This window comes from Coregonus clupeaformis, chromosome 10, assembly GCF_020615455.1.
Source record: "Coregonus clupeaformis isolate EN_2021a chromosome 10, ASM2061545v1, whole genome shotgun sequence".
Lineage (NCBI taxonomy): Eukaryota > Metazoa > Chordata > Actinopteri > Salmoniformes > Salmonidae > Coregonus > Coregonus clupeaformis.
Genome location: NC_059201.1, coordinates 27,955,502 through 27,983,479, shown reverse-complemented (window position 1 = coordinate 27,983,479; position 27,978 = coordinate 27,955,502). Strand labels below are relative to the sequence as shown.

The 27,978-nt window shown below is 42.9% G+C and overlaps 1 protein-coding gene across 1 annotated transcript in view; it reads left to right on the top strand.

Moving 5' to 3' along the window:
• Positions 1–5,214: 5,214 nt before the first annotated feature.
• The window catches only part of LOC121575847 (leucine-rich repeats and immunoglobulin-like domains protein 1), a 46,665-nt gene continuing 23,901 nt past the window's right edge, over positions 5,215–27,978 (top strand). The window contains exons 1-3 of the mRNA XM_045222941.1: positions 5,215–6,318; positions 17,100–17,171; positions 18,162–18,236. Of these exons, the coding sequence (XP_045078876.1) occupies positions 6,116–6,318; positions 17,100–17,171; positions 18,162–18,236 (350 nt within the window). The 5' untranslated portion in view covers positions 5,215–6,115. The remainder of the gene's footprint in view (positions 6,319–17,099; positions 17,172–18,161; positions 18,237–27,978) is intronic.

The following is a 27,978-nucleotide window of genomic DNA, read 5'->3' as shown; positions in this document are numbered from 1 at the left end:
CTATGTAGCTGGCTAGCTACTGTAGCTAGCTAGGTAGCTAGCTAGCAAACGTAGCTGCACACAATAGTATCAGCATGTGAAGTAGCTAGTTAGCTGTACAAGCTGCACTATCAATTTAGAAGTCTACAGTCTCACCATGTTCAACCTGCAGATCGATGTGCCTCAGAGAGTGGAGTCTGACATTCGCAACAGAAATGCAATGCAATTCACCCTGGACTGAAGAGGCAGACAAATACTGTAGGAGAAATGTGCTACACCCTGTGTTAAATTATAAATTTCTCTAGGTAGGAATATTGCAAAAATATGATCAATCAGTCTCCCGCGTTATAACACTGGCCAGTATTGAAATCTGACATGTATGATAGACGTTTTCGTGATCTAAAAGTTGTATTCCTATTAACTTTCAGTGTAGTGAGAGCGGCTTTATCGCAATGCTACGTCATACCGGCCGAATTTCTGCCTGCTTGTACGGCAATAGCTCAGATACACATGAAAACATTAAATGACCCAGGGAGTAGATAGAACATCGCTCAGAGACGCACAAAAACAATATAACATTCAAAATGGGGGAATCTTTCCTTTAATTAAAAACAATCACAGTAAGGCACTTAATTGTTAACCAGAAATTATTTGATATTGAGATGAAAACGGCGCTTTAAGTACCTTACTGTAATAGATTACTTTAAAAGGCCCAATGCAGACATTTTTACATCAATATCAAATCATTTATGGGTAATAATTAAGTATCTTAGTGTAATATATTGACATTAAAATGGGCAAAAGTAGCTTTTTAGCAACAAAAAAAAACATTTCTCAAGCAAGAATTTTGCTAGGACTGCCTGGGAGTGGTCTGAGTGGGGAGGGGTAAACTGAAAACTAGCTGTAATTGACAGAGAGGTTTGGAACTCTTGTTATTGGTCTATTAAGCAATTTACCACATGGTGATGTCACCATGGAAAGCCGAAACTCCCACACATGCAAACCTGCTGATTATAAGTTCAGGTGTAGATTGTATTTTCAACCAGCAGCTATCAGGAAATAACACTGATCAAATTGTTTCATACTTTTACAGCGTTAATTTCATCAGCTGTTGTACAATATGATATAAAACACAGGAAAAACTGAATTTTGACAGCACTGGGCCTTTAAGCCTTTCTTGGGGCCAATGAAGCAGAAACTTGGAGAGAGGGACAGAAAGAGAGAGGGAGAGTATTGGCACTAATGCATTCACACTAAAAGCACAGAACAATGAAAGCTACCAGACAAAAGCTGGGCGGCCACGTTACACAGAAGTCACCTTTCAAAGAGCTAAAACTAAAAGCACAGAACAAAAACTGCTACAGGCCATCGCTTCAAGGCCTATTAAAACAAATCACAGCCAAATAAACAAATAAGTCACACGTTCTCCTCCCAACCGAAGGCTTGACTCAACCAGCGCACTGTGTTCAACTTTGTCTTAGGTGAGGACATGAAGGACGTATGACAGAGGTAAACATCTGTTGAAAAGAAATGGAAACAAAACTGTCCCTGTTTTCAACAATGCATGCCTTCACTGTAGTTGACATTGACTGAGGAACATGAGTAAAAGGCAGTGTTGGAGTGTATGCCACACCCACCCTTCAGCAGAGCAGGTTGGGGAAGAGGAGGAGGCATCGCTCATCGCCTTGCACCGCTGAGCGGCAAGCCCTGGCCAGTGACAGCAACTTGGCAGAACTAGGTGAGATTTACTCACTTCATTAAACAAACAATGGTGAGAAATGTAAATATTAGTACACACTTTCAATAATATAAAAAAAGAAAATCCATCCATCTTGTTTGGACACCTGGGTGGGTAGGGGTTGGTTGTGTGGAACTCAACAGTCGCATTGCACCACACTAAAGCCTTGTCTATTCAGCACTCTCTTTGTTTTCACCCTCCTCCAGCGACAGGTGTTTAGTTCATGACCTGGGTGGAATACTTGTTTCTGGTTTTCTACAAACATGTTTTTATGGCCCACATCTCTCAATACTTCTCAATACACTGACCCAAATTGGACAAGTTGAGAGTGTATACAAGAGATTAAAAGGGATAAGTGAAATATATAATAGTCCCTTTAGTAGAGAGGGGGTGCTCAAAAAAGTGTACAACTGGAACTTGGACTCCTTCCCAAGAGGGCTTTACTCTATTAGTGCGTGTTGTCCTCTCATATTTTCCCCTTCTCACCGTCCATCATCTGTGTGCCTTTGCTTTCCCCCCTGCTCTCTCTCAGATCACGCATCACGCCACTTAGCAAACGGCCTTGTATCACAGGAGATGTCCAACTGTCTCTGCTACCCATTAGCGAGGTATTTCCATGCTAGCGCACACCCGTTAGCCATCCAGTGAGAGGATGATGAGTTGGCCTCGTTTCACGCCTCTCCGTTTTATTGTTGATGAATGGCTCAAGCAGATGGCTTGTTATCTTTGAAGATTCCAGTAAGACAAGTGTGACAAATCGTTCTGGGCCCCACAATTCCCCCTTCCAGCCTCCATCCCTCAATAAACTCCGGAATAATCTCACAATGTGAAAATATGTATTTAACACACCAACAAAATTCTCCTCAGCACCATCCTCTCCATACCAAGTCCAAACATCTTTATGCATTGCACCTTCCTTTTAACTGCCTGGCCTGCACTTCCCGCTTTCATCACATTCCAGCTGTGCAAACGCATGGTATGGTTGGTGTTAAAAACATCCATGCACAGAGAGAGAAAGAGGGAGCTTCATTCATCTGATGCGCTCATTATAGCACACTCCCATGACAAACTCACGTCCACTCTCCCATCAGTCAAACTTCACAGAGTCAGACCCGGATGGGGGCCACAGGGTAAGCAGAAGTCCCGTTGTGGTAGCCATAGCTGTTAATGCGTTCCTCACACTGTGGATCCTATCTCCCTCAGACCGTGTAGCCACACTCATAAATCAATCCGTCCATGGAAGAAAAACCCCTTCAAAGTTGTTGAAATATGTCTAACGTCTGAATGGAATCAGGCTACATACAGATAATGCACAAGTGGTGCAGGATGGTGCCATTGTCTTGTGTTGTGATGGAGTGACTTTCACATACCTTTCTTCACAGCATTTAGTCATTCAGCACAAAAGTTTACATTATGTGTATTCAACAAGGTGTAAAATATTTGGTGAGCTATCTTTGCATCTCTTTTGTTTATTTGGTACATTATCTAGTGATTGTTACATTCTTTGTAAAATGAATAACATTTCATTTTGATGGCATGTAGCCCTTCACTGGACAAAAGTAAATTATAACTGTCAATTAATTCAACTAATATTTCATTTCTTATCAACATGAATAACTTTAAAGTTTACTTTGACAGATCCTCGTGCACATTCACAGCTGGTACAGCTGAATTATGACTCCACAAGTCACACAAAAGTCATTTGCGCACCAAATCATTGACAGAAGCCCCAACACCAGATAAATCATATTGGAAAACATGTCAACAGTATTCTCAAAATAGACCACCAAAATACCTGATCTAAATGCCTTATCTGTTAAAAGAACATGAAAATGCAAGGCCACATATTTCAGATGGCTATGATTATATCCCCTCAAACGCCCATAGTTTCAGTCAAGGAAACATCAGGGACAACATGCAAGAAACACCTCACCCCACCTGTGGGCTAGCACACTGTCTATGCTTAGCTCAACACTTCTGATGCAATGTGAAGCAATGTGAAACCTAGAACTATTAATTGCAAAATGAAAAAGGAACTCATCTACAGAATAACCTTTAGTGTTGCAGGTGTGAATATCCTTGTCCCCAGTGTAGTGATGAATTAATTGCATGAAAATTCAGGACTTATCCTAACATGTAGCAATAGCTCATACAGAGTCAATCAATACCTGTCATAGCCACACAAAAAGTGAACGGAAAAAACTGTTCACAAGGCCTAAAGGCTGACACGTCCAACAATTTATTGCAGATGTGCATTTTGAGACAACGGGCGGACATGACTTCACCATTTGGGAAGAATGATGTGCTATCATGAGACCAATTATATGGCACCTCTGAATCACGTAAAGATCATTCTGAATACACACGCACAACTCAACTCCAACTAAGATACTTCCTCCTGTTTAAGTTAGGAAAATATCAACATCATTGCAACTATAATGGATTTTATATTTTGTTTGTAAACTAAATGGTAACAAATCAAATCAAATCTAATTGTATATGTCACGTGCGCCGAATACAACAGGTGTAGACCTTACAGTGAAATGCTTACTTACAAACCCTTAACACTTATTTTTCTTAAAACTGCATTGTTGGTTAAGTAATAAATAATTAAAGAGCAGCAGTAAAAAAGTAACACTACTTATACCTGTATATTAACAATGTCATTAATATAGGACAGTCCCTATGTTAATAACAAACAATGCTCAACTCCCTTATTATGTAACTACAATGCATATTGAATGCAACAACCTATTAAGGTATGTGGACGTCAGATTTACTTTTAATTTAAGTATTATTCATAGTATCAGAATGATATACAGTATTTACAGGATTTCCACTGCAATCTATTACGGAAGGCTATCATTATCTGATTATAGTGCTTTAACCTGGTCCTTGTCCCTTTAAAGCAGCACTCAGCAGTAAAAACAATAACAAAGCGCCTTCCCCACCCCTGGTTTGGTAAAAAGCTGAGGGATGGGGCTGGAGAATTTGTATCACTCTCCAATTCATAGAAAGAACTATGGATACAAGGATTGACCATCCATGATATCAACATTATAGTTTTAAACATGTTTTGAGGCTATATAGTGTGTGTTTACATTATATTTGTTTACAAACATTGGAGTAAAACAAGCTTATATTTGGGGTTCTGATGGGGTACGACAGTTGAACTAAGCTCATGAGGCATTTATAAGTTACATTCGTCAAGAATCAATGGGTACATATCATTATTAATTTATAAGTCCCAAAATGTATGTAGCAACTGCTGATTGCCCCTTTAAGACGCGGTGAGCTTGAAAGGAGGTGGTGCGGTTTCACACCCGGGGTGGGAAACATGGGTGGGGTCAACGACTGGTGAGTGACAGCTGGTCACTGGCAGTCGCATTTTGGAACGCCTGTAGAATCCTAAACAGCCAGTGAGATTAGGAGTATACCGTTCCTCAAATTTGAACAGCCAATTGCAAGGGAAATGGGAGGTTTCCTTGTGCATCCAAAGTGGGACTACTATGGAACGAAGACTGAAAAAAGGAAAGTAAATCAAGAAGAAAAAAAAACTCATAGTGGATACGGGCTGAAGTTGGGGACTGAATTTTTTAGTAATTGGATCGCCGTAGACTGCATCTGATAAACATTTCCTAGGATCTTCAGAGAGCATAATGCGTCGAGTGTGCGGCAAAATTAGGATCAATCGGCACTAGCAAGGTGTTTCATTTTTTTTGGCGTTTTGCAAGCGCCATAAGCGAGAAGTCAACGATAGTTTTCGGTACTAAACTAAACTTTCGCTGCTACATTTGTTGTAGCAATGGAACATTGTAACACAGTCCAAGTTTTAGCCAACATTCCAAGCGCGCGATGAAAATAATATACGTTTTAACGTTTATTTTGACTGCCAAGGCAACGTGCATAGGCTAGTATTTTGATAATGTGTCCATTTATTCTAGGAAAATTAGTGTCACTTGTATGTTTGACATGCTGAAAGTTGTCTTAAATGAAGAGCTGCTGTTAATGTTAGCCTATTATTTCAATGTTTGCCAAAACGAATCGCTTTGCCAAGAGTCCTCGTTTTCAACCTTTTTATGGACAAGTTATACTTGCATTTAATTCTGTCAACTTGAGAAGTTTGTTGTAGTCTTCTTGCTTCGTAAACCGTGATTCAACTTTGATTTCAGACAATATAGGACTCGAGGAGAAAGTTGGACTGGGAACTTGTTTTAAATGACTTATTTGGAAGAGTAGACCTGTTGTCTACACCACAAGTGTTTGTTTTTACTTCATTTTAGCACAACGCAATTTATGTGCTATAACAGACCTCACTATCTCTCTAAAACTGTATCAGATTTCCAATTTGTCGAGACGAGGAGAGATCAGTGGTCGCGCGATTAAACTGGATACAAAATGGCGGCGCCCCTGGAACGAATTGGATCGGTTTCTCACTATGGTTTTTATTTAGTTTTCTCGCTGGAACTGTTAATCAATTACGGATTGAGCTCAGATTTACCATGTGCTCAGAACTGTACCTGCAATGGAGATTCTGTGGACTGTAGTCATTTGGATTTGACAGATACACCGCTGGACCTGCCAATTCGGACAGTTTCCCTGTAAGTAGCTTCGAGCCGCCGTATTAATTGACCCTGTATCAGGATAAGATACAATGTTGCCGAAGGGAAAGTAGACCTACACCGTCTCGCGGAATCTTTGTTGCAAGGACATAAGCGAATATATCAATTCACTTTTATGGAGTTGTAACTTGCTTGATTGCATGGTTTTCTTATTACTTTGTAGCCTATGCCTCACATCATTGCAGCACACCAGAACCCAATGGGCTATTCATGCATGGACAGCGGGATACAGATAATGTCAAAACAATAACTTAGTTTGACAGACGTCGCACTATGGTATCGGTTCCAGCCTACTAAATGGCTGTCGATTTTTGTCATTTCCACTGAATCTGAAACTACTTAAGTTGCTTTCAATTGTTAACCCCTTCAATAATAGGCTTTATTGACGTATTAGGCTACTCCCCACCACTGAATAGGCTACTTCAAGGGTGTCCAAAAATATATACATTTGGGAGGAAATTGCCTATATATCCATAACTATATAACATAATGTCAATTAGAAAGATACGATTTAAGAAAATACTTTTTCAACAATCAAAATAATATCTACTTAGGTATTTGGGCAAAACAATTTTCCAAGGAAATTGACTAGCCTAAATCTCATTGGATTTAAACCTCTGCGTTGTCTAAACATCACCTCGTAAATAAATTTATGACCTTACAATATTATTCCTTAATCTCCTATTTGGTTCTGTGGCCATGGCCCACAAATTGGATTTCTAGTAAATATATTGTGTATTCTCAAGACCTCATTGGCCACAATGGGGACACAGTCTGAAGGTTCGTTTAGGAAATGAGCCAATTGAGAAACATTTTCTTGGAATGTCTCTTGAAATTGAGGACATTTCAGTCCTCATCCCACTGAAATTACACAGGTTGTTTGTTTATAGACAAGGTTTCTTTTTCTCAATCATCATTTTGGCTCAACCAGCATTGGGAGCACTATTTCAATAGCAATTGTGAATCCACAAGGACAATTCAACTGTTTAGCAGGAATGTTGAGGAGGAAAGAGAGATCTTTATACAAGTCTTTTTTTGGGCTGGGGGGTTAAAAAGCGACTCCTCTGGACTTCTCAGGCTCCCAGGTTCCTGTGTGAGGCAGTTTGTCTTCCCCTGGGAAGTGAGGAATGCAACTTTTAAAAAGTCCTCTAAAATGTGAATAATGATGCCTGTGTCCAGGATGCCTTATTGCCCTTAAGCACCGCTTTGCCGAGTGGAAGTGATGTTTATGGCATAACGTAACACTCATGCATAGGTATACAGTACTATACTATCTTCAACAACAACACTACTACAGCAATGGGGACAAGTTTCTCATCTGGAATGGCTAAATGCAAACATTGTGGTGTAATATCTGGTGCCTGGCGGGTCATGTCTAGACCAAATATATAGTTTAGCCTACTTGTTATCTGTAAGTACCTTATCGGTCAACATTTGAAGACCCGCCACACTCTTGTTGTTTTCAAATTGAATGGTTTTATTGCATTGAATTAATCTGTAAAACACCTAGGCTGCATATTTCCCCACCCTTGTAGTTGCCACAAAGGGAGACGGTGTCTTTGTTCTCTGGTTTTCAATTGAGACTGTATGTGATCCCATTAAAACTCTTATCCCAGTTCATTTGACTTGTTGGAAGGAGGAGATGTATTCATATAGGTGGATATTTCAGTCTGTGTGAATTGTCTGTTTACAAAACATATGTGTGTGTGTGTGTGGTGTGCAGGTAGTGGATGGGGGTAGGGCACAGGGGAACTGCCATTCACTCTTGCTCATTACTAAGCATGCACTTTTTTTTTCCTCTTGGCACTTCAAAAAGCTGGGCGTTTAAAAGTTTACTGCACACATTGTGTAGGGAGAGAGGTGGAGATGAATGGGCAGTCACTGTGGACTGCTCGATGGTTGGCTGGAGCTACCTCTATAATTTATGATCAAACGGATATGCCAAATGGTTTGGCCTGGTCAGAAGGAAGGTCCACAGAGACTCACTGAGTGCATCACATAAGGATGAAGAAGATTAAACATGAACATTTTATCAACAAATAACTTTATAGTCAATCTTAATCCTTTAACGACGGAGTAAGATATTATAATTATAATTTCATAAATTAGGCCTACATTTATTTAAATTAATTTGAGACAGTGGACTATACTATGATTTTGAATCTTCACTTTAAAATAAAACCTTACTAGGATTCATTGAGATCCTAGTTTTAGACCACTGTAAGTGTCCTGTCCAGTCAGGCCATGCTGGGTTTCACACCAAATGTTTGTCTCTGAACCTTTGGGAAAATGTGCCAAGTGAATTAGAGAGAGGAATAAAGTGTCCCTGTTATGTTTAGCCCTGACCTAGGTGGACGCTAGCAGCAGTAGCAGTCGGTCAATCAGTGTGGTGGGTGAGCGGACATTACTGTTGGGTGTCTATATAAACAAGCTTGGTCCGCTCTCGCAGTGAGCTGCTATAGCTCTGAACTGGCTCTTCTGTAGCAGAACGCCGAGTTTAAAAAATGGCTGAGGTCCTAGATAGGACTATTACAAAACAAATGTATAGGCTATCATTTAAAATCTTGAAATGTATAAAATAATTACGTTTCTCATTCTCTTCATATACTGTATGTGCTCATGAACAATTGGTGACCACCTGTTGCTGTTGTGGCTATATTTTATATGGGCCTATATATAGGCGTAGTGTAGTGATAACTCCTACGGTAGCATGGATTTGTTAGGGGGAGATGGGGCAGAGACTGGGTGCTCCTCTGCAGTATATCTTTCAGTAAGAGCGAGTTTTCTGAGGAAACTCTCTGGACATGGCCTGGTGAAAAATGGAACCATAATGCCTTCCAGTTGTCAAAATAGTTTCCCTGTTCTGCCCTGTTTTTACAGCTCCCCTGTGACACTGCTGCCTTGATGGAGATAGTAGGAAACAAGTGGGTGTTGCCATATTCAGCCAAAGGGAAAGCAGAGGAGATTGATTTTACAGGGAGAGATTATGAGGGATTAAAATAATTAGATGGGGGAAATTGGAGAGAGTGACCACTGGTTATTTAGGGAGAATGTTAAATGGTTAATATACTGTACTTCAAAGCAAATTTAGATTTTCAAGGGGATTCTATATTTTTGCTGTTGCCTTTTATTAAACGTATTAGGATATAGTGGTAATTATGCATGCTCATAAGGCTGTTAACAAATCACCTAGATTGTTCCCTAGATAAGTGCTCTAGTAGTTTTCTGATTGATGAATAGCCTAATGATACCCAGTGCAGGCTTCCTCTCACTCGTTGAGATAATCTCTGGAGTGGTGGTTTGTCTTGTTTGTGGTCACTGTAATGTGTGTAAAGAGTGTCTTTGCCTGCAATGCCATCAGTGTTATGGGTTTTACAGAAGTAAATAAAAGCATGAACATTATTAACATTGGCTCCGATCGATGTGGTTTAATACAGAGAGAAAGCAGAGGCTCTGTGTCTGAAAGAAGTCTTTCCTGCTTTGTCCCCTTCATTTCTACAGCAGTGGTCTACAGTGTCACCTATATTCACTCAAACAGGAAGGAGAAGTCTCTGGATGGATCCCTTTACAAACCAGCTTTTGCTGAATGGTTTCCTATATGGGCAAGAAATGTGAAGCCCTGACAGACAACCAACTACTCACCGGCTCTTTTGACAAACTAGTGTTGCACGGTATACCAGTACCACGGTAATATCACGGTACCAAAACATCATGATACTTATGATACCAACATTTTAGAATACCGTAGTACTGCTTTCATATGATACTACTGAATTTTTCAGCCCTGTTTATAACGTACGTTTTGTTTGTAAACTCAGTTGAATTTAAGCAACAGCCCTTAGACTCTTGTATGCGCAGGTCCAACAATATCCACTTCACTTTCATGCGCATATCACTTGTGCCAGCTGTAATCAGCCAGCCGCATCACCTACCAGCCCTCACTCACCACCTTCTCTCCGTCCGCTCTTCATTCGCATCTTTTCCTCCATCAGTTAAAAAATATATAATTTAGCCGTGATGGTGAGTGGGGATGCAGACCCAGACCCTGAGTCTTCTATTGTTAGATTGGTACATTTGTTACATTGGAGCAGCGCGCAAAGCGAGCAATGTTGATACATTGTGTCATTTTATCGCCTGTTATAACCAAGCACACAGACCAGTCTGAGTAGACTTTGCAAGTTCACTGTCATGCAGCCTCCGTGTCAGAGAGGGAAAATGGAGCCTGAAGGCATGCGACAGGCATGCAGCGTTACAGTAAAGATAACAGCTTGTCTCTAGCCTAAACGGTTAAAAAACTATGATCCATATTACCAGAGATGCCTTTTTTTCTTTCTATCAGGATTCACGTGCATTTTCTATAATTCCACAAACCATGTCGCGGGCCGTTTTTAAACTAATCCCGGGTCGCTAATTATTGGATTGATTAAAAACAACGTTGTTCAGTCATATTACCTAGCTAGCTAACAACCTGGTAACCTAGGTAAATTTGATTGGCACAGCAAGAAAGGACAAGGGTCTGCTACTCATGAGAAGTGATTCAAAGGATAGGATTCATACAGGCCTAATTGAAGACTAAACTACTTGAAAAATCTATTTCTTTCTGGTGCTCCTTAAAAATGCAGTTTTGTGCCTAACGTTTTAAAAGTTGGGTGCGGTGTGTGTGTGTGTGTGTGTAAATGAGAGTGAGGGAGACGGTGTGTGTGAGGAAAGGAGGGAGAGTGTGTCTGTTTTAACTGAATAGGTTTCATGCAGTGTTTTTCCCTTACTGACACAATGACGTGCAGATCATTATGCATCTATATTCCTTCCTCCCATTCCTCCAGCCAAATGTTTATTTATTTTATTTAACCTTTATTTAACTAGGCATGTCAGGTAAGAACAAATTCTTATTTACAATGACAGCCAAACCCGGACGACGCTGGGCCAATTTGTGCTCCGCCCTATAGGCCTCCCAATCACGGCCGGATTGTGATACAGCCTGGAATCGACCAGGGTCTGTAGTGACGCCTCTAGCACTGAGATGGCCTTAGACCGCTGCGCCACTCGGGATCCCAATCACTGGTAGGCCTTTGCAAATAAGCCATTCTATGCAGTATTCTATTATACACTGAACAATTTGAAGTTAAAGTCAATCTGTTGTATTGAGTAGAAGTGTACATTTCAGTGACCAGGTTTTTGGAGAACATTTCGAAAATGGGAACAAGTGTCCGAGGCAAACCGGATGCTAGGCCACTGATTTTTTTCCACTGTGGTATCGTGATACTTGGCCTGGTATCGTTTGTAAAATGTTGTTATCGTGACAACACTATGACAAACTTTCTGTTACTGCATCATACGCCCCTCTGCCTTCAACCTCAATGGTTTGGCTTTTGCCCAAAGGAAATGGGTTTGTTTTGGTGGTTTCCTGACAGGCTTTGGTCTGATGGTTCCTCTGATCCTGGCCCGGAGGGGGTGCACTGATGGGGTGGAGATTACTAGAAGGTGGTGGGGGGGGGTTCTGCCTGCTGCCTGGATGTGTTGTCAACGTTACGGTTTAGTGCATGTCAGGTTCAACTGGATGAAAGCTCTGTTGTCTGACTGAACGAACTACAACCAACATGCAAATGAACACTAAAACTTTGCAGAGGAGATTGCTGTTGTTGGTAATCAAGGATGTTGCCATCGTGTGACTGGTTACCATGCATCTTCAGCCAGGTGGTATTAATGAAGGAATGATTGATGGCGGATGAAACTGCCATAATGAAACTAAAACCAAACCGGTTTCCTCCATTTCCTTAACCCCAGATGGACATATCCACCGTGGAAGAGCTATACAACAGCAACTGTAAAGACTGCAGGACTGAAGCTCTTGTGGTTTCAAGGGCAATTATTTCTAAGCAGTCTTGTAAACTTGTGGTATTGAGAATGATTTGAGTTGTCTTGGAATCTTTTTATTTATTTATTCAGGGGAGCCCAATTGAGACCAGGGTCTCATTCACAATGGTGCCCTGAGTACAAACATTTTCACAATAAAATGTATATTCAAATTAAACAAGAATAATAATAAAAACAAGGTACAATTTCAACAAATAAACCATTACAATCAATCGAAACAACTGCAATCCTCAATGAATTAATTCAACACCAGCGTGCTAAACTTCCCGAGCGGCACCAGGGAATCAAGATGGAAGGAATTTAGCAGGTTATTCCAACAATGGGGCCTTATGACTATTATGTCCCTAGGCCCTAAAGCAACATCATTCTCTTCTTTTCCTGGGGTTTAAGATTATAGCGATTAGTGCTCTGATTCCAAAAAAGAATCACGTTAGTGCTGATGTTTGATGTTTACGATAGATAGGTGCTCAGTGCTTGCCTGAATGGAAAATTATGGGTTTTATTTATTGCTTTATGTAAATGTAAACTTTTATACTACGGTTTAAAATGAAATATGTATGTATATATATATATATAGCTTTAGACAGAAACACATTAGCAGCAATAAGTGAGTAGAGAAATCCTTTTCATAACTATAGATAAAAGTTGACATTTACATGAAGTTGTGAAGTGAGCTCATGGCAGTGTTCACTGTAATGACAATTGAACAGCTGCTGCCAGAAGTCATTCCATAGGAATCCAGTCAACAGAATAGATGGCCTTTTTGTTAAGACACACTGGGGTGCCAAGTTCTCTTTTCTTTTTGTTTAAGCCGCTGTCTACAAAGTGGGTTTGATAGATGAATCATCTGTGAATTCTGTAGGCCTACATCTGGTAAGAGTTTGGAAATCTGAGAGGAAAAAAAGAGCGCAACTTGGAGAGGGATAGCGAAGTGGAGAACCCCCTAAACAGGCCGCAGCAACCAAGAGCTGATAGCTGTGTGCTCACCAGAGCCAAGCATTATTACCTTCCAAAATAAAACCTGCACTGGCCGTGTCCACTGATTTAGTAGAAAACAGAGGCTTTCAGTACCTGCACATAAATCCACACACACAGGCCTACATACGGTTGTTTATAAAGTTCAGGCCAGTATTTGGCCCCATTCTCTCTCTCCATGGATGATGGTGTAATTATTGCAGACTTTTCTTTTTGCAAGCATAATAAACATTAAGCAGAGGAAATACATTGTTTAATGATCAGTCATTTTCTTCACTTTGAAGTACAGTACATAAGATAAGTGGCCAGTTGAGAGGGAACTGGAACAATACTCCCTCAGAATTGACTTATTGATGTTATTCTTTCAGATTCATTGAGGCGGCTCATTTCCTTTTGCTCGTAATCAAGGAGTCTGGCGACTATGGAACAAATTAGGATTTGCTATCAAACTCCAATCCATGTGTGTAGTGCATGAGACTGTGTGTGTTGTGTGTGTTCCCTCATGTGTGGCATCTTTGGCATCTTTGGGCCTGAGTTCATGCTGAGCCCCATGTTTGGCTATATAGAAATTAAGGTATACCGGTATGGATTTTTACAATACCGTCTATAAAGTTATTTTGATAAAGTGCTAAATAAATTTAAAATTCTCTAAATTGGACTACTTCACTGTCAGTTTTGTCCTGGTTTGGTTGAGTATAAAACCATTAAAACGACTTAGGATTTATTTGTTGCCATCCTAGGGTCCTGCACTACTCATAAAACATATTTAGAACTTTTATAATTCAGAAACATAATACTGTCATACTGTCAAAAATAATAAAAATATAGTGATAATATATTTTGGCCTTATCGCCCAGCCCTCTGGGCGTGGCGGGGCACCACTGCTAAATGAATATCGGGGAAACACTGGGCATATTGTGCCACTTAAAATAAAACATGTTTTTGTTTGTGGCTGCTTTCTCTCTTGCCTGTGTTTTTTGCAGGAGTCTAAAATAGTGGTGGTAGTACTCCTGTGTATGCTCTAACTGCCATTACCTGGCTCTCTTTCTTCTCATAGCTCCCCGACAGACGGAAGGTTATTCTTTGTCCAGTTTATGGCTGTTTGAAACAGACCACATAAAAGCTCCGCTGTTTCCCAGCTGCACCACAAAGGCCCTATTGCTGACATCATTTCACACTTCCAAAGAGCGAAGTTCACACTCATCTTATCAGCGATAGAGATGGGCAGATAAACGATCCCGGTCTAGTACACCCCCTTCCCCTCTGCAGTCTGCATTTAATTATGAGGGCACTGTCATAAGAAATAACATCACTCCCATGCTCTTTGACGGAATACGAAACAATTAGATTTTTATTTTTGATGGGTTGTGATGATGGGTTTATGACATCAATCCAATAGTATGTAGTAGTGTAACGGTCTAGTGCCGTGGGAGGCTTTGACTCTTGGGAGGTTTTTGAGGCAGGTCAGATTGCTTAGTCAGACAGGTTTTATAGCTTTATCGCTGCTTTAATGCTGTCTCACATAGTGGCCAAGATAACCTTGTACCCTTCTGAGCTACCCCCAACTGTGTTGCTATTCACCTGAGGTCTCTAGAGTAGACTGTGCTTCAGGGCAACAGGTGGACTGGGAAGTGGCAGTAGATGAAATGACCAGTCTGTTCAGTCTAGGCCTCTCCATCCTCCACTCCCACCTTCACCTCAGTTGATCCTGGTTGCACAACTCGTTGCGCGCTTTTGATCAGGGATTGGAAACTGGTGGCCCCCCTTTTGTAGGCCCGCATATTTTGTTTCTCTCGCTGTTTGGCTGAAAGCTAGGCATGAATTGCCTTGCTGACACTTTCTGGTCAGGAACATAGCGCTGTGATCTTGATCATGCTGACTAATGTTAAACAAGCCTGCTCATTTAGATAGACAGCATAATTCTTGCTGTGCCATGCAATGGAATTCACCATTCCTGAGTTTCAGCAGAGGGAATAACCTGGTAGTGTTCGCCACACTCCATCACAGATTTCTCCTAGCTTTCAAAATAATGTGTTTTTGGAGTGTTAAATTGACCACGGAGATCATTGAGGTTATTAAGAGTTTCTGGACATCTCACACACACGTTTAGTTTTTAATCTCTAGGTTTTTGGGCTTTTTCTGTCCAATAACCTTCCACACTCTGTTGTTTTGTCCCACTGAGGCAGTAGGTATGGTTTGGCAGATTCTGGAGAGCATTATCCCCAGTCAGTGGGGCGTAACCCCACCCCCTCTACTTGTGACTGTAGAACAGAAGGAAACTATGGCGTTATCACCAGCTGCTTATACAGTAGGTGTTAAAACACTGTGAAACTTATCTGATCAGAAAGGCAAGAAAATGAAGCTGAATGAACAAGGCAAGACAAATCTGGAGTTGTATAAACACTCCCTTCCTCTTGGCCTATCAGGAGACTGGGAATACATACACACACACACACACACACACACTGTTTGTTTGTTTGTTTGTTATTGGCACCAGTACGGCAGGTTTTTCTCTCAAATGTCACCTTTCTTCACTCTACTCTAAATGGACAACAGCAAACAATGACATGCTTTACATTTCTGTTGTTCTTTTATCCTATACCAATATAGCACTCAGCCTGTTGAGGGGGCATGACAACAGCCCTCCTCTGAACGGTGTTGTTTTATTGGTTGTTTGTAATGAGGGGCTCTCCAGTTAAGCTTTATTATCCTCCGTTTGCACCGATCGGGGCCTTGTTAAAGGCTGGCACTGATTGCTGTGGCAGATTACTGCGGTCTTTGTGTCTCCCTGTGCTGCGCTGCACTGCGGCGGTGTTCTCAGCTGTATGTGCACCTTCCGGCGCAGCCCAGCCTGGTGGAGGAAACCCTGTGATTTTTCACTTTGCTTCAGTATAATGAGGTAATTGGCTCCTGTAGCAGGGACAGCAATTTAGCAATCTCTGGCACAATGGCGGTGGGAGGGCCCTGCCAATGATCGTAACACACCGCCCTGTCAGGGCTTCCTGCGCACACGCTCTACCATTATCTCCTCACACACACGTATACTGTAGAGAGAGAGAGAGAGAGAGACTTATCTCGACAGATGGAGAGGGAGGTAAAGAGCAGGATAGGTGTTGGGAGACAGAGGTAAAGAGTGAGGCAGAAGGCTGGAAAGAGAGGCAGATGTGCAATGTGGTCTGCTGAGGCTGTGCAGGCAGCCTGCAACCAGAGGAAGGAGCAGGAATGTGGTACGTCAGGTAAATCTGTCCCCAGACTCTGGGAACAAGCAGCCGTCTCTCCACAGGCTTGTGAAACATTCCTAGCCCATCTCTCATGTCTGGAGGCAGCCAGGGCTGTGTCTCAGAGCAGAGACAAAAAGTGTGTGTGCGTGCGTGTATACACACATTTGTTTGTGAAAGACAGATTTGTTTCTAAGTGCATTTGGCTGACAACACCATCTCTGAACAAATCCCTATTTAATGTTAGCCACTGTGCAAGTGAAGTGGTGGCTATTAAATGCACTGTTAGTCTAAACTGCAAATTGACTTGTACACAGATGGATGGCTGTGGGCTCCATTGTGTAAACCAAGCCAGACTCAGTATTGATTGGGAACCCCTGGAACAGAACTCAAATGGGACTACATTACATTGTATTGTAGTCATTTAGCAGACGCTCTTATCCAGAGCGACTATAAGGGTTAAGTGCCTTACTCAAGGGCACATCAACAGATTTCCACCTAGTCGGCTCGGGGATTAGAACCAGCGACCTTTCGGTTATTGGCACAACGCTCTTAACCACTAAGCTACCTGCCGACTACAGGGTTGCCACAATGTTATAGGGAGGTTTCACAGTTGAAAAAAACACCTGTAAAATGAAGGGTCAGGTGGTGGTGGGTGCATCAACAATGCTAATCAGTCTGTCTTTCTTACAGAAATCTTGGCCACAACAAGCTGACAGCCATTGATGTCGAAGTCTTCTCGAACCTCCCAAACCTACGGGAGCTGTAAGTACCTCAGACATGATTCTGTCTCTGCCTGTGTCTCTGTCTGTGTCTGTCTGTGTCTCTGTCTCTGTCTGTCTGTGTCTCTGTCTCTGTCTCTCTCTCGGTGTGTGTGTGTTCTCTCACCCAGGAGTTCCCCTTGGCTTTGTGTGTGCACTGGGCTCAGCCTTTTAAATGGCCCTCATTCAGAACAGAACAGTATCGATTGTCAAGCAGACAGCTGATCTATGAACGCAGTTCCTCGCAAAGTGCTTCCCCTTCACTTCATAATGGACTGCCGTGTGTGTTTAGTCTAATGAAATGTTTTCTGTTAGCAATAGGCCTAGCAGGCTTCCCAATGATAGCATTAGAGGGGGCATCAATGAAGTCCTTACTGGACAGTACCCTGAACAAACACTGCAGTACATCGGCATCTCACACTCACCATAATAGTCAGGTCCATGACTGCTATGTGGTATAGTAGTGTCAATGGACAGTAATTCTCAGTCACGCACACTCCAAATTCTAGCATCCTTGTATGTATTGTCTTGAAATTAGTCCAGTTGAGAATAAAGTAGGGCTAGTGGTTTCTGTATTAAGCTTTCTCCATCACTCAACACCAGTCAGGCTGAACCCTTGCTTGTAAATATTTGATACGCTCAGGAGGGTCTATCTCAACCCAGGCAGGGAGGGCACAGATACTCTGACATCTGTCAGAGCCCAAGCACACATACTAGCTGGACACAGCTTTATCCATCTATGTTTTACTCGCATACAATTCTGTTGTAATAGGAATTAATCTTACACACTTCAGATGGATACAGTAGCACCATATTGATCTATTTCCTTGCTACACTGTCAACCCCAAGAGGAAACCTCATGTCGTTACTTCAGTTCCAAATACAACTTGATCAGTCAATTTACAGCATTATGTTATCTCAATACAATGTTCTGTTACTTTCTCCTTTCAATCCATAATGTCCTCTAACATCATTGCGTCTGTGTTTCCCTCAGGCGCCTGGACCATAATGAGCTGACGTCCATCCCTGATCTAGGACAGGCTACGTCTAAGATCGCATCCCTCTACCTGTGAGTACACCTTTCATTTACCAGCATGGGGATGTCAAGCTGGCATCACACTGTCCTTCAACTGCTATCCCTCACCGATTTGTCAATGTGTGTTTGAGTGCAAGTTTAGGTATGACCAAGAATCAGGGGTGTCAATTGGGTATGGCGGACTAGCTCAACACCAACAATTTAAAATAGGCTACTAAAATCATTCCAATCCTGATTTAAAAGGCAAATGCAAGATCGCTGTAGTAGATGGCTAGGTAACTGGCCTGACATGAAACTAGAGTTTTTAATCCCGACGCTGAACTAGTGCGTAGCAGCTAATTGCTGTATGACGTGTTTGTAGAATGTTACATCCCCTATTGACTGAGGTGAATGAAGCTACAGCAGCCAAGGTGGTAATGGCTGGGTTCAATTTTGCTTTTTTTTCTGTTCTCCTATTTGCATTTTAGAATTTTTTCATTGTGTAGAAATGCAGTAAATGAGCTTCAATTGTATAAAAAAAATACCCCCCGGCCCCCTGTTAACTTTGCCATACCCTATGTTAAGCTGAAATGACGCCCTTGCCAAGAATACTGGTGAGACACTCATTCTATTTGAATTGCTATGCTATGACGGTAGTATGTCAGCGATGCACTATATATACAAAAGTATGTGGACACTCCTTCAAAATAGTGGATTTGGCTATTTCAGCCATACCCGTTGCTGACAGGTATATAAAATCGAGCACACAGACAAACATTGGCAGTAAAAAGCCTTACTGAAGAGCTCAGTGACGTTCAACGTGGCACGTCATAGGATGTCACCGTTACAACAAGTCAGTTCATCAAATTTCTGCCCTGCTAGAGCTGCCCCGGTCAACTGTAAGTGCTGTTATTGTGAAGTGGAAACTTCTAGGAGCAACACCGGCTCAGGCATGAAGTAGTAGGACACACAAGCTCACAGAACGGTACCGCCGAGTGCTGAAGCGATGAATTGCGCAAAAATCGTCTGTCCTCGGTTGCAACACTCACTACCGAGTTCCAAACTGCCTCTGGAAGCAACGTCAGCACAAGAACTGTTCGTCGGGAGCTTCATGAAATGGTTTTCCATGGCCGAGCAGCCGCACACAAGCCTAAGATCACCATGCGCAATGCCAAGCGTCGGCTGGAGTAGTGTAAAGCTCGCCGCCATTGGACTCTGGAGCAGTGGAAACGCGTTCTCTGGAGTGATGAATTGCTTCACCATCTGGCAGTCCAACGGACAAATCTGGGTTTGGCGGATGCCAGGAGAACGCTACCTGCCCGAATGCATAGTGCCAACTGTAAAGTTTGGTGGAGGAGGAATAATGTTCTGGGGCTGTTTTTCATGGTTCGGGCTAGGCCCCTTAGTTCCAGTGAAGGGAAATCTTAACCCTACAGCATACAATGACATTTTAGACAATTCTGTGCTTCCAACTTTGTGGCAACAGTTTGGAGAAGGCCCTTTCCTGTTTCAGCATGACGATGCCCCCGTGCACAAAGCGATGTCCATACAGAAATGGTTTGTCGAGATCGGTGTGGAAGAACTTGACTGGCCTGCACAGAGCCCTGATCTCAACCCCATCGAACACTTTTGTGATGAATTGGAACGCTGTCTGCGAGCCAGGCCTAATCGCCCAACATCAGTGCCCGACCTCACTAATGCGCTTGTGGCTGAATGGAAGCAATGTTCCAACATCTAGTGGAAGCCTTCCTAGAAAAGTGGAGGCTGTTATAGCAGCAAAGGGGGGACCAAGCTCACACTTACTTTTGGTCATGTAGTGTACATTGATTGCCTCTCTTTAATGGATGTGAAGCATTGACTGTGCTGAGCACTGAGACTAGTGCTCCAGAGTTATATCCTGGTTACAGTTGTGAAACTCTGCCTGGAGGTACTGCTTGCGCAGGCATCTCACAGGAGATTTACTGCCCTATTTGGGAAGAGCCGCTGTGTGTGTCACAGCTATGAGCCCAGTGGCTGACCCACGACAGACAGACACACAATTGTGACACTGTCCTGCTTGCCTGGCCTACAGAGTAAGTCAGTCCTGGTTGTTTTCCAGCCTCCAACAGTTCACCCCTCATGTTGGCTACGGAACATTCTAGCTTCTAGGGATGTAACGATTCACCAATACGCATCAGACCCCGATTCAAATGTTTAAGATACGAGTGCATCGGTCTGCGGACCCCAAACCTATTCAAATGTAGCATGCGTCAGTCAGAAAATCTATTCAAATGTTACGAATCGCCGATTCACTAAAATGTTTTGCTCTTACTTTCTTTCTTCCTTCCAAAAATACCACCTCTTTTGTGACAACTGATGCATCCTCTCCTTCAGTGTCAAACTAAGCATGTAACGGTTTTGACAGTCATTGATCTACAAGTCATTTTGCCCAGGGGATATCAGAAGCTTAGTCAAACTGCCTACTGTGCTCAACTTCGCATGCTGACCAACGCAAGGTAGACGGCCTGTTCCTGATCACGCACATCTAAGTGGCACCTTCAGCATTCAAATGCTAAAATGGCTTGCGATTTATTAGTTGAGTGACGACCTATGTAATTTGCTATTTTGTTATCTACAGTGCCTTCAGAAAGTATTTATACCCCCTTATTCCACATTTTGTGTTACAGCCTGAATTCAAAATGGATTAAATTGATATTTTCTCTCACCTATCTACACACAATACCCCATAACGGCAAAGTGAAATAATGTTTTTAGAAATTTTTGCACATTTATTGAAAATGAAATACAGAAATATCTAATTTACCTAAATATTTTTACAAAATGTATCCGCTATCATTTCTTATAACCGACAGGTATTCACGTCCCCTGAGTCAATACATGTTAGAATCAGCTTTGGCAGCGATTACAGCTGTGAGACTTTCTGGGTATGTCTATAAGACCTTTGCATACCTGGATTGTACAATATTTGCACATTATTCTTTAAAAGATTATTCAAGCTCTGTCAAGTTGGTTGTTGATCATTGCTAGACAGCCATTTTCAAGTCTTGCCATAGATTTTCATGCCGATTTTAAGTCAAAACTTTAACTAGGCCACTCGGGAACATAAAATGTCATCTTGGTAAGCAACCAGTGTATATTTGGCCTTGTGTTTTAGGTTATTGTCCTGCTGAAAGGTGAATTTGTCTCCCAGTGTCTGTTGGAAAGCAGGATTTTGCCTGTGCTTAGCTCTATTCCATTTATTTTTATCCTAAAAAACTCCCTAGTCCTTGCCGATGATGTCCCTGCATATGATGTAGCCATCACCATGCTTGAAAAATATGAAGTTGTACTCAGTGATGTTGTGTTGGATTTTCCCCAAACATAACGCTTTGTATTCTGGACGTAAAGTTAATTTCTTAGCCAATTTTTTGCAGTTTTACTTTAGTGCCATGTTGCAAACAGGATGCAGGTTTTGGAATATTTGTATTCTGTACAGGCTTCCTTCTTTTCACTCTGTCATTTAGGTTAACATTGTGGAGTAACTGCAATGGTGTTGATCCATCCTCAGTTTTCTCCCATCCCAGCCATTAAACTCTGTAACTGTTTTAAAGTCACCATTGGCCTCATGGTGAAATCCCTGAGTGGTTTCCTTCCTCTCCGGCAACTGAGTTAAGAAAGACGCCTGTATCTTTGTAGTGACTGGGTGTATTGATACACCATCCAAAGTGTAATTAATAACTTCAGCATGCTCAAAGGGATATTCAATGTCTGTTATTCTTTTTAAATGTATTTTTTAAATATGTACCCATCTTTGCGAGGCATTGGAAAACCTCCCTGGTCTTTGTGGTTGAATCTGTGTTTGAAATTCACTACTCGACTGAGGGACCTTACAGATAATTGTATGTGGCAGGTATAGAGATGGGGTAGTCATTCCAAAATCATGTTAAACACTATTATTGCACACATAATGAGTCCATGCCGATCTTATATGACTTGTTAAGCACATTTTTACTCCTGAACTTATTTAGGCTTACCATAGCAAAGGGGTTGAATACTTATTGACATTTCAGCTTTTCATTTTTAATACATTTCCAAAAACATAATTCCACTTTTACATTATTATTTTAGATTTGAGATTTTACCCATATTTTACCAGGTAAGTTGACTGAGAACACGTTCTCATTTACAACAACGACCTGGGGAATAGTTACAGGGGAAGGAAAACTATAGTTGCACGTCCCTGATCACTCTATTGAAGCAAAAAATCACGACTTTCTATATAAAACGTGACCCCTGTCAATACACAGCTGGGCTCATCTGCTCCTGCTTTCTCCCGTTGTGCTATTTACAAACAAACCCATAACTGTCTCAATTGTCCTGGGGAACTACGGTAAGCTTCATAATGTAAAATAATGTGACCGGTGAAATGAAGAACACAATCTGCTTTATCTTGTAACATATTGCACAAGTTGACTGCAGGTATTTACTTAAAAAATAGCTACAAATATAAAAATGTATGGAACAATTTCAAAGATTGTTTCAACGGTATTGAAAAACCATCCCGTGGCTATTTCCAAATACCCTGGTATATGGTATATACAGTATACTGCCCAAGCCTACTAAAAACCAAAGTGGGGGGACGAAAAACATGGACTACATTGCCCCCCTCCCAATCTGATAGTGGTAGTGGGGTGGTAGATGCCTAGTCTCCCTTATGGCTAAGATCAGGTACACACACACACACACACAGGCCCAGCTCATAAGCATCAGCAGCAGATTTTTATATAGAATGGAAAATTAATGTTTATGCAACAAATGTTACTGTATCGCATCGATTCGTTCTCTAGTCAAACCGAATTGCACTGAATTGTTTCAAACTAAAACGCATCGTTCCTGTATCGTATCGGAGCCCATGTATCGAATCGTCTTGAAAGGGAAAGATACACATCCCTACTAGCTTCTCACTCATCCTTAAACAAGAGAGAAAGCCCTCAGGCTCTGTCTCAACAGTTACCGTTAAAGACAGTTTGCAGCATGTCTGTGTGTTGGTATCACACCTCTATAACACCCACTTTAATTCTGTCACTTCTGTGGTAGTAACAGTACACAGCAGGTTCCTGTAAAATGGACCATCACTATGTATCACTTTCAGTCTTTGTAATAGTCATCCTATGTCACCCATCAGACCCTCAAAATAGTCTGTGTAGTGTGCTCATTGTAACTGTCATCTGATTACCGTCTGATTTATGAGAATGTTCTAACGGCAATATCTAAAACTCCATGTCAAACATTAGGATATGTTGGAGGTTGATTTTTGAGAGTTGTTTTCGTTGCCTCTTACAGTAGTCTGCCTGATTCGCGGTCACTGTAAAGCCTCTAGGTTTATAGTTAGGTGTTTGAAATGAACGCTAGTTCAGCAGGCTGTGTGTAGCTCTACTCTGCTCGGGCAGAGCTTCTTTTTTTGGCCTGATTCTCAGCCTGTTGCTACGGGAAGCTCAGTGCATGATGGGAAGATGCATATCTTCCAAAGCTGCACAGCTGAAAGCAGTAGAACCTGCAGCTGGCGTTGTCACTCACAGGGCTTACTGTTAAAAGGTGACAGGGAGGGGTGGTGGATGGGAAGAGGGCTGGCTCAGGATGACATCACCGTTACCGACACAAGGGGAGAGTACCGTAGCTCAGGGTTTGCCCACAAGTAACCCCATCGCCCACCTCACCAGCTCCCTGTCTGCCCCCCCACCTTGTGGTCTGTTTGCCATGGCAGATCCTGGCTGGATGGCAGTGCAGACTGAATTCTTCTGCCGGTGCTGTCTGAGACTGCAGCCACAGGGAGAGAGAGAGGGGGAGAGAGAGAGGGGGAGAGAGAAAGGATGCTAGAACAGAGGGTCGTCTGTCAACATTCCCTGGCCTGTGCTGGCTACTCTCTGGGCTTCTCCTCCAACAGACGGTTGTTTCTGAGGCAGCGTATGGTGAAACTGAAGTATAGTGTCAGAGTGCCAGACCAGACTCTTGTTTTTTCGCTCTCTCTCTCCCTTCCCTTCCCTCTCTCTCTCTCCCTTCCCTTCCCTCTCTCTCTCTCCCTTCCCTTCCCTCTCTCTCTCTCCCTTCCCTTCCCTCTCTCTTCCCTCTCTCTCTCTCTCTGTCCCTCTCTCTCACTCGTTCTCTCTCCCACACACCCTGCGGATCTTTTGATCCTCTCACTTGTGGAGTTCATCAGGCAGATAAGCCAATCAAAGCGGCCCAAACCAGCTAGTCTGTGTGGCCGCGGGGCTTTGGCTTGGATTAATCACTGCTCTCAGATCAGCCAGTGAGATCAGCCCCCACCCCACCCCGGGGCTCCCACACTCCCATAATGCACCTGGCATCCTGCTCTCCCAGAATGTATCAGGACTCCCCCTGCTCCAATAATGGCACAGCAGGCCACCAAACCCCCATAGAATCAGGGCCAGGGGAGAGTGAGACTTGCACAAACTTGCACATCCTTCCCACATCAAAGAGAGGTGTCAAAACAAATCCATGAAAATCACATGATGGTTAATGGGATGATATGATTTAAAATTACAGTTCTATTGTCTTTATTTCCAACATCAAAACAAAGTAGAATCCCCAAAGATCACTGTGTAAATGGGAGAATGGGCAGTACTGTAAACACTTTTATTATCAGCACCCTCAACATCAAAAGGGGTGTCAAAAACCGACCGTAGGAAAATCAAATGGCTAAATGGAATGAAGGGATCTGTTGAACGTACCCAGCATCAAAGATCCCGTGTGGCTCAGTTGGTAGAGCATGGCGCTTGCAACGCCAGAGTTGTAGGTTTGATTCCCATGGGGGACCAGTACGAAAATGTGCGCACTCACTTCTATAAGTTGTTCTGGATAAGAGCGTCTGCTAAATGACTCAAATGTAAATGTAAAGGGAAGGGGAAAATCCAGCGCTTTATAAATGAACCTATTGTCCACCCTACCCCGTCCCCACCTCTCGCCTCACACCTCCTCTGGTTTTCACAGAGCTGGACTATTCTGGCCGTGGGAGGATGGGGAACTGAACTGGGAGGAGGAGGGAGAAGAGAGGGGAACCAGAGCTGGACTGTTGTGGTCAGCATCTGAGAGACAGAGAGAGAGCCTCCTGTTTGAGACAATTCTGCCTAGTTTTTCCCAGCAAGGGTCAGCAGCTGTTGACCCCTCCTCCCTATCCCTCCTCATCCCCTCCCTCCCTCCCTCCCTCTCTCCCTGCTCAGTAGAGCCTCAGTTCTCCCCCTGTCAGTCAGTCAGTCCCCCAAGCCCTCCTCTCTGCTGCTGCTCCCCAGGGGCTTCCTGTAGGGTCAGGAGGGAGGGGGGTCCGGAGGGGGGAGGGGCAGGACCTGGTCTGAGGCTCATCCTTAACTCTACTCTTTACACCACTGTTTATTCAGGTGGGCTCTGGGCTGCAGTGGGAGACCCCCCCCCTCCCCCCCTCCCCTGATGGCCCAGAGTAAAGGCCCTACAGAGAGTCTTATTTGACCATCTGTGTGTGAGGAGGAGGAGGAGGAGGGGGGGGTGACCTTGTTTTGCTGCAGTTTGACTGGCGGAACACCTGTCTGGAGACACCAGAGGAAAAATAGGATTTTACCAAACACTGTTTCAGGCTGGGTCTGGGAGTCGACTCTAAATTAGGTTCCTAGTGTTGACTTTGTTTTACTCATGGACTTGATTTTAAATCAAATGTAATGTTAATTTCAATTAGTGAAGAGACTGGGGGAGGGGGTAGAATGTCCATAGGGGGAGCAGCAGGGGAGAAAATTGAGACGTGAATGAAACAATAATAAAATACATATTTATAACTGTAACAATGATAAATGTCCATTGGGGGGGTGGAGGCAGGGTAAATGTTTTGTAACGCTAGCCGGAGTGTCAGGGAAGTGCTTCCAAGGCTGCGGTATGTGTTTCATCCCTGCTCGGATAACACTGGCCTTCACTGACTCCGCCTCACTCCACACACACACACATGGACGGACGCACAGACAGACAGACGTACACACAGTACACACGCTGGCAGGCGGAGGAGTTGACCATTTGGAAGTCCTGTCAGTGTGGATTTGTCTGTGTTTATATCTGTCTGTGCACGTGTTTGTGTGTATGTCTAGGCCTATATATGTCTGTGTGGGAGTTTTGTCGATATATGTGTTTGTATTTGTGTACTGTCTGTGTGTGTGTGTAGGGGCGTCTGTATGCACACGTGCGTGTGTGTGTTATTTGCCCCTGTGCTGGGTATAGGTAAACAGGGAAGTGACTGAGATTCCTGTGCAGCTTTGTCCGTCCGTCTGTCTGTCAGGCTGCAGCTCTGAGGTGGATCTCTCCCATCTCTCCCAGCCAACACCAAAATAAATCACAGATGTGGAGCGAGACTCTGACCCACCATTATTGCAGAGCAGAGAGCAGGACAAAATAAACATTAGCTTTGTAAAAACTTGCCATCTTTCTGAGGCCTCTTACTCCATGGTTAACTGGACTGTCAGGGGGGACAGAGTTAGCCAATGCTTACAATGTAAGTCCTTTCATCTAGCCAAGTCTCTTGGAAGTAGTCGGTTACAAATATCACCAATAGAGCCCCACAGTGGAGGTGTCCTAATACCCATAAAACCTAGCGGTCAAACAGGGAAATGGTTCCAATAGTTTTTCCACCATTCATTTTTCCCATAGGGGATTTCAGAAACACTTAAAATAAGGACTGTGTTTCGTGTAGGCTTACCCTAGCGTGACGTTTTGATAACCATCTAAATCTTTCTCGGACAAGGTGATTATATTCGGCTCTATTTACTCTCAGATTGGAAAATGCTAATTAGCATCACATTTATTAAAAATAAAAACAGAAATACCTTATTTACATAAGTATTCAGACCCTTTGCTATGAGACTCGAAATTGAGCTCGGGTGCATCCAGTTTCCATTGATCATCCTTGAGATGTTTCTACAACTTGATTGGAGTCCACCTATGGTAATTTCAATTGATTGGACATGATTTGAAAAGGAACACACCTGTCTATATAAGGTCCCACAGTTGACCTGTAGCTCAGTTGGTAGAGCATGGTGCTTGCAACGCCAGGGTTGTGGGTTCGTTTCCCACGGGGGGGCCAGTATGAAAAATGTATGCACTCACTAACTGTAAGTCGCTCTGGATAAGAGCGTCTGCTAAATGACTAAAATGTAAAAATGTAAATGTTGACAGTGCATGTCAGAGCAAAAACCAAGCCATGAGGTTGAAGGAATTGCCCGTAGAGCTCCGAGACAGGATTGTGTCGAGACACAGATCTGGGGAAGGGTACCAAAAGATTTCTGCAGCACTGAAGGAGCCCAAGAACACAGTGGCCTCCATCATTCTTAAAAGGAAGAAGTTTGGAACCACCAAGACTCTTCCTAGAGTTGGCCACCCGGCCAAACTGAGCAATAGGGAGAGAAGGGCCTTGGTCAGGGAGGTGACCAAGAACCCGATGGTCACTCTGACAGAGCTCCACAGTTCCTCTGTGGAGATGGGAAAACCTTCCAGAAGGACAACCATCTCTGCAGCACTCCACCAATCAGGCCTTTATGGTAGAGTGGCCAGACGGAAGCCACTCCTCAGTAAAAGGCACATGACAGCCCGCTTGGAGTTTGCCAAAAGGCATCTAAAGGACTCTCAGACCATGAGAAACAAGATTATCTGGTCTGATGAAACTAAGATTGAACTCTTTGGCCTGAATGCCAAGCGTCACATCTGGAGGATACCTGGCACCATCCCTACTGTGAAGAATGGTGGTGGCAGCATCATGGTGTGGGGATGTTTTTCAGAGGCAGGGACTGGG